Source organism: Seriola aureovittata, chromosome 5 (assembly GCF_021018895.1).
Source record: "Seriola aureovittata isolate HTS-2021-v1 ecotype China chromosome 5, ASM2101889v1, whole genome shotgun sequence".
Classification (NCBI taxonomy): domain Eukaryota; kingdom Metazoa; phylum Chordata; class Actinopteri; order Carangiformes; family Carangidae; genus Seriola; species Seriola aureovittata.
The window spans coordinates 17417521-17432706 of NC_079368.1; the positions used below are offsets into that span (position 1 = coordinate 17417521).

The following is a 15186-nucleotide window of genomic DNA, read 5'->3' on the forward strand; positions in this document are numbered from 1 at the left end:
AATCCTGTGACTTCCTCCAGTGGCTGAGGAAATATGAAAATCTGTTTACAAGTAAAGAGCATTTTTATCAGCACTTTAACGTGTAAGCAATTTTTACCAGGTGATAGTTTGATGTAAACAGTGGTTTCATGCGGTAAATATGAATCTGTGAAACGTGCAGTAACTAGCTCTCGAATAAATGCAGCTTTGTGAAGTACAAAAGAAAAATATTTCCATCTGAAATGTGGTGAAGTAGAAGTGTAAACGTGTCTCTGATGTGTCTCCTTCATTGACAAATGTAGAATCTTGTAGAGTCTTCAGGTTTCAACATTCGTTTTGGGCGATAGCCAAAATTGAATATCTTAATACGGTCCAGCCCCAATTATTGTGATAATATCATAAGGGTGGGGGTGGGGGGTTATTACATAATTATATTATTGTATTTAATGTTTCAGGCCACAATGATGCTGCCACTAAACCGCAGCTCAAAGATTTATTTGTCACATGCAAAGGTTCAATGTACAGTAAGCTTAGCAGTGAAATGAGGGTCACACTTGGCAGTTAGTGTGTTAAACTTTCCCCCCTTTCACCATCGACTGTTTTCACAGTTTTAACCTCAATGTGTTAAATTCAGATCATCAGATTCGTTCTAAACGGGGTCATGGAGGATTTCTGAAGATGTTCCCACAGAGAACTGAGTCGACTCAACGGACAATGACCAAGGGGTCCATTGCGAAATGCAGGTCACAGTGTTCTTGAGTGAGGCCACTTCAGATATCATTAACCACCGTGGATGTTCTTTTTCTCAGCCGCAGACCACCGTGGCAGGAACAAGAGGAATCATTCATTCAGCTGTTTACTCCGTTCAGTCCTTCAGTCGGCCTCGTCCGCATGATACGGTGTCACGCCGACCGACCCTGTGATGTAACCAGCGAGCGCTGACTCTAAAGGCTTATGGACAGTCTCTGAGGGCGCTGACCGACATTTAGCAGTTACATAAACCGTCACAGTTTTCCCTCACTGAAGAATTTCCTACCTAATTTGGTAAAAAAAAAAAAAAAAAAAAAACCCTGGAGGAATGCGACTACAAGCAACAGAAAAACTGTGATATATTTAGGAGTCTTTTAACTCTTTGTTCCACTTTTAGCCGCTCAGTTCCTGTTTGGAGCTGCAGCCCATGTGAACAAAAGGAGGAGGAATTCAAGGTGGAAATGCTCGCAGAGTTACACAGATTTTCAGATGACTGTGACTCAAATTAAAACGTACAGGAAGTGTGATGTGTGACTGAGGGACGATTTTAGCTCCGTACATATACAGAGAGGTGGTGATCTGATGCCCCGTGACTGACAGTATGTGGATATTTACACAGTAGTTCAGTAGAAGTCTGTGTTCACATGGCGTTTTCTGCCAAAGCCAAAAACCTTTACCGCACACTCACCCAGATGGCCTCCTGCACTTCATCTCAGATTGATCTGTGTTGTTGAATATGTTACGGTGGGATGTGATGGGGTTTTTTTTTCCCCCATATAGGCATCTGCTGCTGGGAGGAAGTGTTTTGAAGCGCAGATGCTCCGCCGTGAGTTCGCTGCCGGTCAAAGTGGCCTCTGCAAATTGGTGGATACTATAAAAATGAAAGCAAATTAGAGGGCGTCCAGGCTCGGGACCAAGACTTCTGTAATTCATCTGAGATTCTTTGAGAGTAGAGCTTTGGCAACCGAGGGGCTCACACGTCTCCACATCACAACAGCTCTGAAGCCCCACTCCTTATGGCTGATGAATGACCCACCGCGGTTCTTCCATGTGTGTTTTGAAATCCTGCGGTTCGGTATCCCACCCTGCTGCAGGAGGCATATGCTCTGCAGCTGCAAGTTCCCTATAGGGGAACGCTTTCTGCATGGGTTGCTGTAATATCAACAGACGATGATGAGCTTATGATTACCACCCAAAGGCATGAGGTCCTTTTTTTGTTTTGTGGTGGATGGATGGATCATAAAAACACTGGAATATGACACGGTAGATCTGTGTTCGATTCCCACGTGAAACCGGCAGTTTATATCGTAACCGTGGCAACAAAGATCGTCTAAATGTTGAGAGAGAACTCATTTAACCCAAATCACGACCTCTCCCTGAACTTAACCAAGTCGTTTTTGTGCCTAAGCCTAACCAAGCCGTGACCGTTGCTACAGTAAGTATGGCGGTTGCTCAGGTCGGGGGGGACTGGTTGATGATGAGGGACATGTGGGTTGTCAGGAGCAGGAGATACTGTGGCTGTCAGGAATTCTTGATATCTCCAACTTTAAATCACATCCAGGAGGCTGACGTGAACGGGTTTCCCTGCTTGGCTGTCTCTAATTATGGTCGATGCAATAAGACATGAATGTGACATAAACTTAAGAAAAACAACATGTTTTTCTTACAAAATATGGAGCTTTTCAAAAACAAGTTTGTATTTTTCACTGTTGAGCAGCAACAAAAGTCAAAGTTACTGCGTCTACAAGTCAAACTGCACAAGTGTTTTATTTTTTTTTACTTCAAACGGATGGGGGATGGTTGAGGCTTTGACTTGAGGAATGTGGACATCAGAATTTTGCATTTAAATAATAATTTAAAAAAATAAGTGAATAAAATGTCATCATGTGCTGCAGAGGTTGTGAGTGTGCAGGAGCACTTGCAGACGAGTGCTCCAGTTGACATCACTTTGATTCCTCAGAGGCCAAAAGCTGGAAAAAACCCACAAATTCCACAAATTGTTGCACAGCTCCCATGTCGAGTCTTTGTTTGCGTCTGGTGTGAAAGTTTGCGAATCACTGATCTAAACAACACGGCTGCTGCTGCTGGTTGTCAGGAGACATGAAAGGAGAGTGGGGGTCGGGGGCGTGGGGGGGGTAAGGGAGGATGGAGCCACGCCAAAGAGCAGCACGGCAGGCAGGGATCCTGGGCCTCCACAGTGGGAGACCTCAGTTCTGCTCCTGCCTCAGCTGACGTAACCGTCTCCAGCGTGTGAACCGTCTGTAGCTCATCTTACCTCGCCGTGTGCTCGCTGACCTGGTTTTCTGCACCGCCAGTCTCACCGGGAGAACACCCCCCCCCCCCCCCCCCCCCCCTTTGAGGACAGGAAACAAGACGCGAACAGGAGACAGCACAGCCTCTGTAGTTATTCATTTAAGGCCCAGGTCGCATTTTGTAAGCCTGGCTCTTTTGTTTTGGGTGCACAGATCAAGAGAACTCAGACTATTAATTAGCCAGATTCCAGGTTTAAACCTCGCAGCACCACAATTTCCCCCCGCAAAAATTGATGTGTCCCTCAGGAATCCTCCCTTTATCCTTTTCCTGCTCACACTTTGTAGGTTGCCGAGGGGTCAGCTCATAGTCTAAGTTGTAAAAAATATGCAAAGAATGTTATTCCCAGTCCGTGCTGGAACACCTCTAAACGAGCATTTCATGAATAATAATACGGCCACTTACTGCTGTTAGTGATGTAATTAGGAAATCTGCATCAAATTGATTGTACAGGTGTGTTTTTCATAGACTTGCCAGTGAGTGTGTGTGTGTGTGTTAAGAGAGAAGAGTGTGTGATGTTCCTCTGCAGGTCAGTGGGGAACAGCCTGGAGGGGATGCGTGAGTAATGAGATGAATGTCCAGTCGACTGTCTCGGCTCCCCTCCTCCTCTGTAATTACCTATGCTGTGGTGGTCTCATCATTTGTACATTTAAAGTGTGTGTGTGTGTGTGTGTGTGTGTGTGTGTGTGTGTGTGTGTGTGTGTGTGTGTGTGTGTGTGTGTGTGTGTGTGTGTGTGTGTGTGTGTGTGTGTGTGTGTGTGCACTGTGCTGTGAAGAGGAACCTTTATCTCAGCCGGCGGCTCCAGGGTCTCGCTATAGTTCCAGGACTGAAACTACAAAATCAGATTTTTTTTAGGCCTGTTGTGCTAAATGCCCCGGAGTACTAGTTAGTTGGGTCGTTGATCAGAACTTGTCCAGAGATTCATCTTGAATTTCTCAAATTACCAGACTGACATTTCTCCTTCTTTTGGGGCCTTTCTGTCCCAAAATCTGTGGGACAGCTTCAGGGACTAAACTCCAGCACAGAAACAGGAAGTGCCGTTAGCGGATTCATTTTTGTGTTTCCACTACAATCAAACAGCTGCGACCATGAACACATTACAAAGTCTCGTTTGAACTGGGATTTTGGAACCGGATAAAAGAACAAAATAGTCATTGTATTGTTCTGTGTGATTTACTGGAAATGAGACATGAAGAGGCGTACAGACGTTTCTGAAATGTGGATGTGTAAAGGGGATTCAAATGCCAATAACACTGGAGGGAGTTCCTTTCTCAGGTCTGTTAATATCAATACCAGTGAAAACCAGTGTAACATCCAGTATTACTCCACCCAGATAGTTCCTGTGCCAGTAGAAAGTCCCACGCCCGCAGTGTGGGGTTTCTGGAAGACAGTTAATAGATCCAAAAGTGAAACTTGGCTCATCATGTGGCTGAAAGTTCTGCTTGAAGTTTATTAAAGGTCACTGGTTGTGAATTTTTTTCTGTGGGTGGAGAGACCTCCACTCAACAGTGGACCCCTTCTTCCATTATGACGAGAGGACTTTTTTCTTGTTGTATTCCCCTACAGCTTCCTCCACAGCATGTGCACAGTACTGGTTTGGTCAGAGTTCCTGTTTCTGCAGCAGTCGAGTTCGTCTGTCGTCATCAACTCCAGGAGGAAATGCAATTCTCTTATTTGGAGATCATTTCTCAAAATAGGTCAAGATACAGAATCAGTTTTATCTTTATCTCATCATGTATGGGCGACTTTTAGACGAGATTTTACACTGTCTTCAAAGTCATTGTATAATGTGAAAAATTTATTATTGGACGCCACATTTGAGTAAGCTACGCTAGCACTTTCCCGTTCGCTTACAGTCTTTGCGCTAAGCTAATACCAAGCTAGTATTAAAAACACAGAAGACATTGGGTATTTTCTCTTAGTATTGTTTTAAACAAACCATCGCATAAACCGTGCGTTGCAACACAATAGGCAGATGTAGACAGACATCACAAGTCACTGTATTACAGAACAAAGGCTGGAAGCTTGACATGCAAATGTAATGGCATGAGAGCAGACTGAATCTGCATTAGCAGCAATTTAGGAGCCCCACCCTTCCCCCTCCCTCTTTTACTAATTGCTGTGTTTGTGGATGAAAGACTGAGGAGGTGAACCAGTGAACCAGTGACACAGAAGGAGGGACACCAAAGGTCCTAACGCTCTCAACAGACATTCGGAGAATGCACAAGACGACTCATTAACACCTCGCAGCCTCTTTAGGAGCCGTTTCCTCTGCATCCGTCCCTCTTGTTATTCAAAGCTGAGATTCGTTTACTGTCAAGCGCTCACACTTGGCAGTAAAACGCATCCGATCGTAACCGGACACGTCGAAACATGTGACTGAACTCAAAATGCACAGAGGAAACTTATGATTGCTTAATCCACATTCTGAGGTTGTCAGGGACTTGTGATTATACTACTTATTTATTTAGTGTGGTAAAGACGGTTCCCACTGTTCTGCTCCTTCTTCCTCTTTGTCTGTTCATCACAGTTGTGGTCATTTCAAAGTTGTGCTGATGCCAAGTGTGAACTGGATTCTGTCTCTGATGGATATTACAGGGTTCCCACAGGTCATTAAAAAGTCTGAAATTAAAATAAAGGAAAATAAGGGTGTTGCCATTTCATATCACTTGTTCCACGCTGTTGTTAACAAACACAAATTTATTTTAAGATGCGATCGTGCCCACGTGCTAGGGGGCGCTAACCTGATAGTTTGGCAATAAAACTGCTGTCTACGGGTTTTTGGTGAGAAAAGAAAAAGTCATCGTGTGTAGTGATGGTGATAAAAACAGGATTTTACAACTCTGGATGACTGCAATTATATTATTCACATAGTACAAAGTACAGGAATGTGCACGTAGATGTACTTGACTGTGTTTCCTGCTGGATGACATGTGGTTGTGCTGTGGCAGAGGCAGAGCAGCTGCTTCACCTTTTTTCTTACTGTACCACCCTGTTCTCTGGCCTCGGGGCTCCATGTGGGAATCCCACTGTGCCAACTGCTGTCTCATTGAAATTAATGATCTGGCTGCATTTTTTCATGCAGTGCTATTGTCTGTGTGAAAACAGCTCAGAAATATTTAACATGCACCTTAACCCCCACTCCCACATCCCACCCCCCCACCCCCCCAGTGCTTCTGATATTTCGTACAGTAACTTGTGCCTCTTGTCTTGTGCTTGAATTTTGAATAAACAATAATTTTGATTCTAATATTTATTAATTTAACCTTAACATACAGTGTAAGTTGTCTAATCACCACGTTTTAACCGCATCATGCATCGTACCATCAGAGAGGTGTCTGATCTGTGACAGTGAGACAAAACACAAAGTCACACTGATAAAAAATTTCAGAGACAGGAAGAACAGGGAGTCCTGAAACAGATGTGCTGCTGATTTCAACCTCATACAGTCAGCCTGGGCTCACGTGAAGAGACAGACTGAATCCACAGAGGAACTGTGGCAGATGCTGGAACAACCCACCTGCCAAGTACCTTGAAATACTGCGTGCAGGTGCACTGAGGAGAACTGTGTCTGTTTTAAAGGGAGAGCGTAGTAGGAAATTGATTTGATTTAGGTGTTTTTTTCTCTTTACTGCACTTTATATCAGATTAACTGATTAATAAAAACTATTCGCGGCATTATTTTTGAAAGCTTCTTCACTTTACATTGAGTGCCTAAAACTTTAAAAGGATATTGCACAACAAGCTTCATCATTATAATGTATATACTGCATATTAATTTAAAAAGGAATTCATATGTGATGTTAAACTCAATAGATACAGTAACATGAAAAGGAGATCAAAAAAATATAGGATTTGTAAATTTATAGGGTGGATTGAAATATTGCAATTTAGTGCAATATATCATTAAAGTATCTGTAATTCATTTTCAGCACAATGTGTGATTGAGTTTCTCGGTTTTTTACATGTTTTGCAATAACTGGTGCATCGTTGAAACCAAGGGGTATCACGTGACGCGTTGAACCCGGAAGAGAGGAGTGACGGCGTGTGAGGATTGTTTACATTTGTTGCAGCTCGTCGAGATGAATCCTCCGATGATCAACTCCACCAACTCCGTCTCAACAACAAGAAGTAAGACGCCTACGAGCAAGCGACATGTTTTATTTGTTGTTTATCGGACAGCAGAGAGTCAGAATCGGGCTAACAGTCATGTAGCTAGGTCAGCTAGCTGTTAGCCGCTGACGTTAGCTGCAGTGTTGTTAGCCTACTGATGGCAGAAATGGCTCTCTGGTTTGGTTTCACTTTAGTTTTAGGGTCGGTGAACAGTTCTTTGTTAATTGCCTTACTTACACAATAACACCCCGAGCCTTTTAAACTACATTACGTGTTGTCATGTTAGCATTAATATCGCTTGTGTCTGAATTAGCTTGTTGGCTAGCCCTCAACTTTTCAGGTGGTAATGTGAGCTAGCAACCTGCTCTCTGGCTAACAAGCAAACATGATTAATGATCTCTGCTAACGATGGACTAAAATTACAACTCATGAACCCATAGCTGCCGAATTAATAGATTAATTCATATGTTGATCAAGCCAGTTTGTAAGTTGCAAAGAATGTCTGCTGCAAAGACATACACACCCAGTTATTAATGGAGATTAAATAGCTGAGTCAGCGTTTATTTTACTGCATAGTTAGTTGTCATGCTGAGGATACAGAAGGGGGGAAAAAAAACTACACCCTGCTCCAAAAACTAAGATAAAAAGGACTGAATTCATTGTTGTCAGTCACGACTCACTGTGACCCAAAGTCTGCAGGTTTACAGCACACGTCAGTCTGACAGACTTCACAGTCTGGGATGAATTTGCATGTTATTTTCCCCCTAGTTTGTTTTGTCTTCTCATTAGTGAGATGAGCAGAAAACCTGCAGTCTCCTGCTTAGTGACATCTCAGCCTGTGGACTCTAATGTGTAGTGGGTTCATTTTCTGGGTGTTTCACTGAATCCAAGATCACATTTGAAAAGAGTTATGTATCACTGCTGTGGTTACATCCCCACTTACAGTTCAGACAGTGATATACACTCAGTTTATTAGGTACGCAGAGCTAAAATTAACACAGTAATCCTGCAGTAATTCCAACTGAAACTGTTTTAACAAGGTGTTGTTGTGTGGCATCTTACTGAGAGGCGTTACTAGTATTTTGTCCACTTAATTTATATCATTTACAAAATAACACCTCTCAGTATATGACTGCACAATTCAAAAGCGCTACAAACTACAGCTTCAAAAATGACCATAAACAACACCCCAGTTTAACATTATAACCTTCGTTAAGATGTTAGAACATGTTAGACTGCATTAGTTTTTAGCTAGCTGTACCTAATGAATTGGTAATTACCTTAAATTTTGGACCTGTAGAGAAGCAACACTTGCACAGTGACTCTAACTTTTCCAAATTTAGATAGATAGATAGATAGATAGATAGATAGATAGATAGATAGATAGATAGATAGATAGATAGATAGATAGATAGATAGATACTTTATTTATTTATAGTTAACTTTCCAACAGTTTAATCCTAAATGTATCTTCATCAGTCTGATCGGGATTGCAACAGTGTTTATAGATATACATTTATTATACTGAATCAGTGTGTAGCTTTTACTTTTTATTTGATGTTATATTCCACTTTTTATTTGATGTTATATTCCAATATCCCAGAACCTGCATGCAATGTGCTTACGCTGCATTCACGTCAAATGGCATGGATGGGAAAGATTGGGGAGATTCCCATGGTTGTGACTTGCAAGTGATAACATCACAGGACAGCTGTGTATGATCAATATAATACTGTACCCATTTAATTTGGATTTAATTTGCATGAGACGTTTGCTGATGCAAGGCGCCGATGTTTGCATGGTTTTCAGGCAGTTCTGTGTTACGAAGCGTTAAGTCAGAAAAATCTGATTTTCCATCATATTTATGACTTGAATGTCGATGTCGGCAATATTTACAAGCTGGAAACTTCTATATGTGATAACTTTTTTGAACGTGGCATAAGAATTATGTTCAGTTATGTTCAGTTGTCATTGTACTCAGCTTTGTTTGTGTACGTGCAGGGAAACGAGAGGCCGAGCGCTCTGTTAACTGGACGATGGAGGAAACGCAGGTGCTGCTGTGCGCCTGGAGCGACGAGCGCGTCCAGAAGAGCTTGGCGGAAAACCTCCGCAACCGCCACGTCTTCAAACACCTCTCAGCCCGCATGAGTGAGATGGGTTTCAGTCGGAGTCCACACCAGTGCCGGCTGCGGGTCAAAACTCTGAAGGCTAACTACGTGAGAGCCAAACTGCAGAAGAGCGTCGACAGCTCGCAGCCATGCACTTTTAAATACTTTGCAGAGATGGACGCCGTGTTGGGCCGGAGGTCAGTGGGAGGGCCCTATTTTGTTTCTCCAGAACAGATGGCAGAGTGTCACCCTAACTCCATTGATAGGACAGGAAGTGTCCCGCTAGATTTAAACTCTAGTACAGAGATTACTGAACACCATTTTGGTTCTTTGGGGAGGACAGGAAGACAATTTATGAGCTCTGTAGACGGGAGAGGAGGCCGGCAGTCGTGGCAGCTCGACTCTGACGTCAAGTTGGAGGACGGAGGAGATTCAACGGATGAATTTGAGTTCAACAACGCAGGATTTCCACAATGTCCGAGAGACAGGTGCCACGAAGTCTGGAGTCTGGAGTCATCCGTCCATCGTGACATGAGTGGTATGTGCTGAGATTATTATATACTCACATTTTGTTTGCAGGAACGAGAGAATGTTTGGCATGACTTAATTAATCAATCAGAATAGTTGCAGATTCATTTTCTGTTTCTTAATTGACTAATTATTTCAGTCATTAATGTCAGTAATAATAATCACATACCGTTTCCTGTTGTATAATTTATATTTTTATATCTTGTGTCATAGGTACAACTGTGGAAAACAGCTTGAGCACTCCTTCCCCACATGTAGTACCACCTCCATCTCCTCCTCCTCCTCCTCCGCCTCTTACCCAGTCCACTGGCTCTCCTCTCCCCGCACCCCCAGATCCAAGCCCCAGCACCCTCCCCACCTCTGGCCACCACCCCCTCGAGTCCTCCCGCCTGGAACCCGTCCTCAAGCACCTGCTGGAGAGCTTCCACCGGCTGGTGTCGGAGACCCGGGGCCTGCTGGTGCAGGTGGAGGGCCAACGGCAGGAGCACGCCCGCTGGCACCAGGAGCTCCTGGCCCAGTGGCTGCAGAGGGAGGAGCGCCGGCAGAGGGAGACGGCCGAGAGGGAGGAGAGGAGGGAGAAAGCTCGCATGGAGCACGAGATCCGAGTCCTGGAGCTCCTCACAGGTCTAGCCAGAGAACACGGGTGTAAGTGCGGAGGCGGACAGACTGTATCAGGGGCAGCGAGCAGCTCGAGTCACAACATGAACGAAGACAGAAAGTAGGTATATATAATGGTATTCAAGCTCAGGTGGAACCAAATAACAACACTGACAATGCACAACAGCCACATTCAGGGCAGCGTGGTTTGCATCGAGACTCTAACTGAACCAAAAAATTACGGGAAAAGACCCTCAAACTGCAAGAGTGTGAGAAAAAGCTGCTGATTGATTACTGACAGCCGGAGGTCAGCTGTGCTCAGAACACAAAGTTACAGTTGGAGTGTGAAGGAGAAGATGCTTTTCTCTCTGGTCTCCGTTGATTGTACCAAATGTGATGGAACTGCTTCATGCACTTTTACAGAAATAAAAAATTAAAAAAAAAAACTACTTCCTGTTTACTGTTGCAATCTGTTTGAATGTTTGATTTAAAAAAAAAAAAAAAAAAACTGCCCTTCAACCAGGAAGTCACAAGTTTAATTCCCCTCCGCATAAAATAAGCATTTGTCAATTCTCCAGATGTTTTTGTTCAGATGATGACACTGGACCAAATGGGAAACATCCTACTATGAATTCCTGATGCTTATCCTCAGTACTCTGTGTTCAAGTTGTTATGGGGAATGTTGCACAAACATAAAGTCGGTATTTATTTATTATTTCCCTGCAGGAACATTTCAAATCCAGCGTACAAGTCTGGATTTAACGCTTGCATAAGAGACCTTTAGCACAGTTTTGACACTCCGGCCAGGCTCTTCCTCCAGAACAGTAAACATCTGATGTCTTGAGTCACACAGCATGATAATGAAAATGAAAGCATGTGGACATCATGTACCTTTTCACAGTTCCGTGACTGTATTGATTTGTGATCTATTTTTTTGCTATGAAAGCTTTAACCTGTCCAAACGAGCTACACGGGAATATCCCTTGTCTGTGATGGGGAATTTTTTTTTTTTCTTCTTCCTGCTTTACACTCTGAATCCAATTTATTGAACCTCCGGGCTGTAACTGCCCCATGCTGATTGTTACCTGAATAGACAAACTGGAAATCTTTCACTGGGCCATTCAGCACAGGCTGCCCTGAAGGTAGAGTGTGAACGAGTTGAGATGGAAAAGCCCCACTTCCTTTGGCTTTTGAAATGCTAAAACCAGACTGTAATCAACACTGGTCAGACTGGTATTGTGTTTTACAGACAGGTTTAAAACCAGATATGGCGGCTGATATTCTCTATTTTTTATTACAAATAAGAAAAGACCAAATCCAACAATGAATTAATCCTAATAACAAGAATCGTCTGTGTGGCTAAAGCCGTTCTGCGCCACAGCGCTCCATTGTTGTACAGAATTATTAAAACCCATCAGTAACCCTGAGCCTGCTGCTCAGGGTGACATGTTCCTTCATTACCATGAGCACACACTTATAACATTCACTTTGACTCAGTCCCACACACGCACACACACACACACACACACCATCCTGCTGCTCCAAATAAAGCACCAAATGTGTATTATTCCACCAGTGAAAATAGTCCTCCAACAAATGTACAATTTCCTCCTGTATTATTATTAAAATTACTGAGCGTTTTGTAAAAATCTAACTTTATTTTGAAGTGTTGATCCATCAGAAGATATAAAAACCGTCTCAGTGTAGTTTTACATCTCCTCTCTCAGGCTTCTCTCTGGAGCTCTAGTATCAACAGGTCGGTGAGCCAATCAGAAGAGAGGAGGCTCTGAGCCTCTCTTCTGATTGGCTGACTGTTCTGAGTGATCGAATACAAAATATAGCAGATTTCAGGTAAAAACACTCAGAGAAACCAAATCCTGCAAGACCATAAGGTGGGTCTGGGTGGGCGGGGCTTGGGGCGCGGCTGAGAGCGGTGACCGCTTTGTTGTGACATCACAGAGTTCCAGAAGTCCTGACGGCTGGTTTTAAGGCTCAGTTTCTGAATACAGACTGTGTGCATTTCTCTGTGGACTGAGGCTTTGATACTTTCACATTATTAATATAGAAGCTAGACCTGATCTATGATGATAATAATAGACATCTCACCTGTAAAGATGTCAGTACAAACACTGGAGGCTAAGAGCCACAGGGAAGGGATATCAGAAAGCAATGAGAGACGGACTATCACAGTGTTGGTTTTGGTCTTTTCATGGACTTTCTTCCTCGTCTTCATCTTCACCTTTCTTGCTGGTAACCTGCTCATCTGTCACATTCAGTGTCATTTGATGCAGTGAATTGTTAGGAAAACTGATCCAAAAGTGAGATCCAACATTCATGTTTGATTCAGGGATTTGTTAATGCTTTCTAAATAGACAAAATTGTATTGCTTCTTGATCAGCTCTTATCATGAATATGAGTTTTTGCCAATGTTTTTGTTGCAGTATATGAAAAAAAAAGTTGAATTTCCAGTTAAAATGAATACATGGTTCTTTGTAGTGTCTGCAGACATATATTGTGTTTGTGTCCCGTGATGTCCAACACAACGACTGCCTTTGTGTGATCTTTGTGGTCAAACTCTGTGCAGTCATTTAAGCGAGAGGAAAACTGGATTACCGCATATATACTTAAATCTGCGCTAATCCCAGATTACGTAATACCTCTGGATGTTGACAAGATTTGGGATGATTTGCTGTTATTTTACCATAGCTTATTACTCTGCTCGGAAAATGTGGAGGAAGTCGGTCGAGCACAAATTATTCTCCGGCTAAACAAACATCCAGCGTGTATTCACATTTCTTTACCATTTTACCAGTTTTAACTACAGTGAAGTGTCTTAAAGAAACCTGTTTGCTCTTGTTTGTGGATAATAGGAACGGTCAGGTAACACTGAACAAATTAAATACACTAAGACAATATTTTCTGCAGATATAAAACATAATTTAGAATCTCTTGTACAACCAATTTGTCCTCATTGGAGATAAGAATTTAATCTTAACTGACCTGCCTGGTTAAATGAATTACTACATTAAGAATCCGACTAAACCAGCGATCGCAGAATGGGCCTCTATAACTCAACACACAGAGCTCCGTGACACTGCCAAGATTAGGGTTTGCCAGAGAACACTGCATCAGAGGATTTAATACAGTTGTCATTTAAATACGATTGTGGTTCGCATGAATATTTCATTTAATCTGTACACTTTTTTTTTTTTTTTTAAGAAAAGTCCCATTCTGGACTTTCATGTAATGTGACCCAACATTTTCCATTTCCCTACAAAAGGCAGCTTCCTTCTTTTTTCTTTTCTAGACGTCCCCCTACTTAGAAACAGTTGTCACCCTAAATTATATGAACAAACAATGAACACCACTGTCGGTTTTCAGAACTGAACGGGACGTTTTGTTGTGTTGGGGGGGGGGGTTCATTTTACTCTACAGCTTTTCCACTGATATAATTTGTCTCTATTTGTGTTCATGAAGTTTCAATTTACATAACCTGTCGTGTAGACATGCAAAATAGAAAAAGATGGGGGGGTTGATGGAGATGAGGAGAGGCCAGAGTAAATGGGAGAAAGGAGGGGTAAAAGGGGAAGGAGGGGGGGCATGAGAGGGAGGTCAAGAGAATAATTTGAAAATGTGTGAGCTTGTAACCTTGTTAGCTTAGAGCTAATTTTGCTCTGTAGCTCCGTGCAACCATTCAAATATAAGACACTAAATATACAGCACAGGACACATAGCTTCATATTACAGAGCGTTTAATAATAAATGTTGACGAATCATTATTATTGTCACATATTTTAACTGAAATTAGAGATTTTAGCCATCCTTAATTTGAAATACCATTAAATTTGGTCGTTCGTGGTCCCCAGAGGATGAACCCTACTATCATGCCGACTTGAAATGTCACTTTTCAGCTAGCGCCACCATCAGGTCGAAGTTTTCATTTCATCCAGTGGTTCAGTTTATGAACAACCTGCAAAACTAATGACATTCCCAGCAGCCTTGGCTTTTAATTATTGTTGATTAGTCCTAATTAGCAAATACTAGCATGCTAACATGCTCAACGGTAATCATGGTAAACAAAAAGCAGATTTTACAAAGGTGACGGTACATTTTGATATGATAATGCTGCAACTGAATAGCTAGCGTTAGCTGGCTAGCTGCACAATTAAAGAAAGTCGCTGTTGTTTTTAAATTTTAAATCCACTGTTGTAAAACTGAGTTAGTGAAAGAAGCGCTATCCATTTCCAGGGAAACGTCACTGACAGTAGGCCTATATGTGTTTGATAAATGTCACTGATGTGCAAGAAAAATTGCAGAAATCGGGAATTGTTTGTGAAAAAAACATTTTAAGTCTCGCTTTCATCATAAATCATAAATACACAGACATAAATCACACACAGAAACTATAGAAAATAAGGTTAAAAATTCAGTTTTGCTTTTGGTTGTGGACACAACAGATTTCTAAACCTGTATTGAACTGCACCTCTAATTTCACCAAATGAACAATCAGACACACAATATAAATCAATCTTTTATTATTATTATTATTATTATTATTATTATTATTATTATTATTATTATAGTTTGAAGCTTTTGTATAACTTGATTTGAAATTCTTGTAAATACAACAAACTGAATGGAGAAATGAAACATGCACGAAGAGGGGTGAGGAAAATACAGATGGAAAAACCCGTCAGTGTCGTAGAAAGAGAGAGGAGAAAGGGAAAGAGAAATGAAATTGAAAACGATGAGACACAGAGAGGGGAGGAGGAGGAGGAGAGGGGGGGGGGGGTGATGTGG

At 42.2% G+C, this 15186-nt stretch overlaps 2 protein-coding genes across 2 annotated transcripts in view; both read left to right on the forward strand.

The window, feature by feature from the left end:
* Window positions 1-15186, forward strand: part of rasgef1ba (RasGEF domain family, member 1Ba) — a 115955-nt gene that overhangs the window by 70455 nt on the left and 30314 nt on the right. The gene's annotated exons all lie outside the window — the stretch shown is intronic.
* Window positions 7061-11916, forward strand: LOC130169157 (uncharacterized). Its single transcript, XM_056375635.1, has 3 exons — window positions 7061-7171; window positions 9155-9799; window positions 10003-11916. Exons 1-3 carry the CDS (start codon window positions 7123-7125, stop codon window positions 10509-10511), a joined length of 1203 nt encoding a protein of 400 aa, XP_056231610.1. The 5' UTR covers window positions 7061-7122; the 3' UTR covers window positions 10512-11916.

Coding starts and splice junctions, on each gene's coding strand:
- LOC130169157 (XM_056375635.1), top strand. CDS start 7,123: ATGAATCCTCCGATGATCAACTCCACCAACTCCGTCTCAACAACAAGA. Junction 7,172..9,154: donor CTCCGTCTCAACAACAAGAA/GTAAGACGCCTA, acceptor GTGTACGTGCAG/GGAAACGAGAGGCCGAGCGC. Junction 9,800..10,002: donor CGTCCATCGTGACATGAGTG/GTATGTGCTGAG, acceptor CTTGTGTCATAG/GTACAACTGTGGAAAACAGC.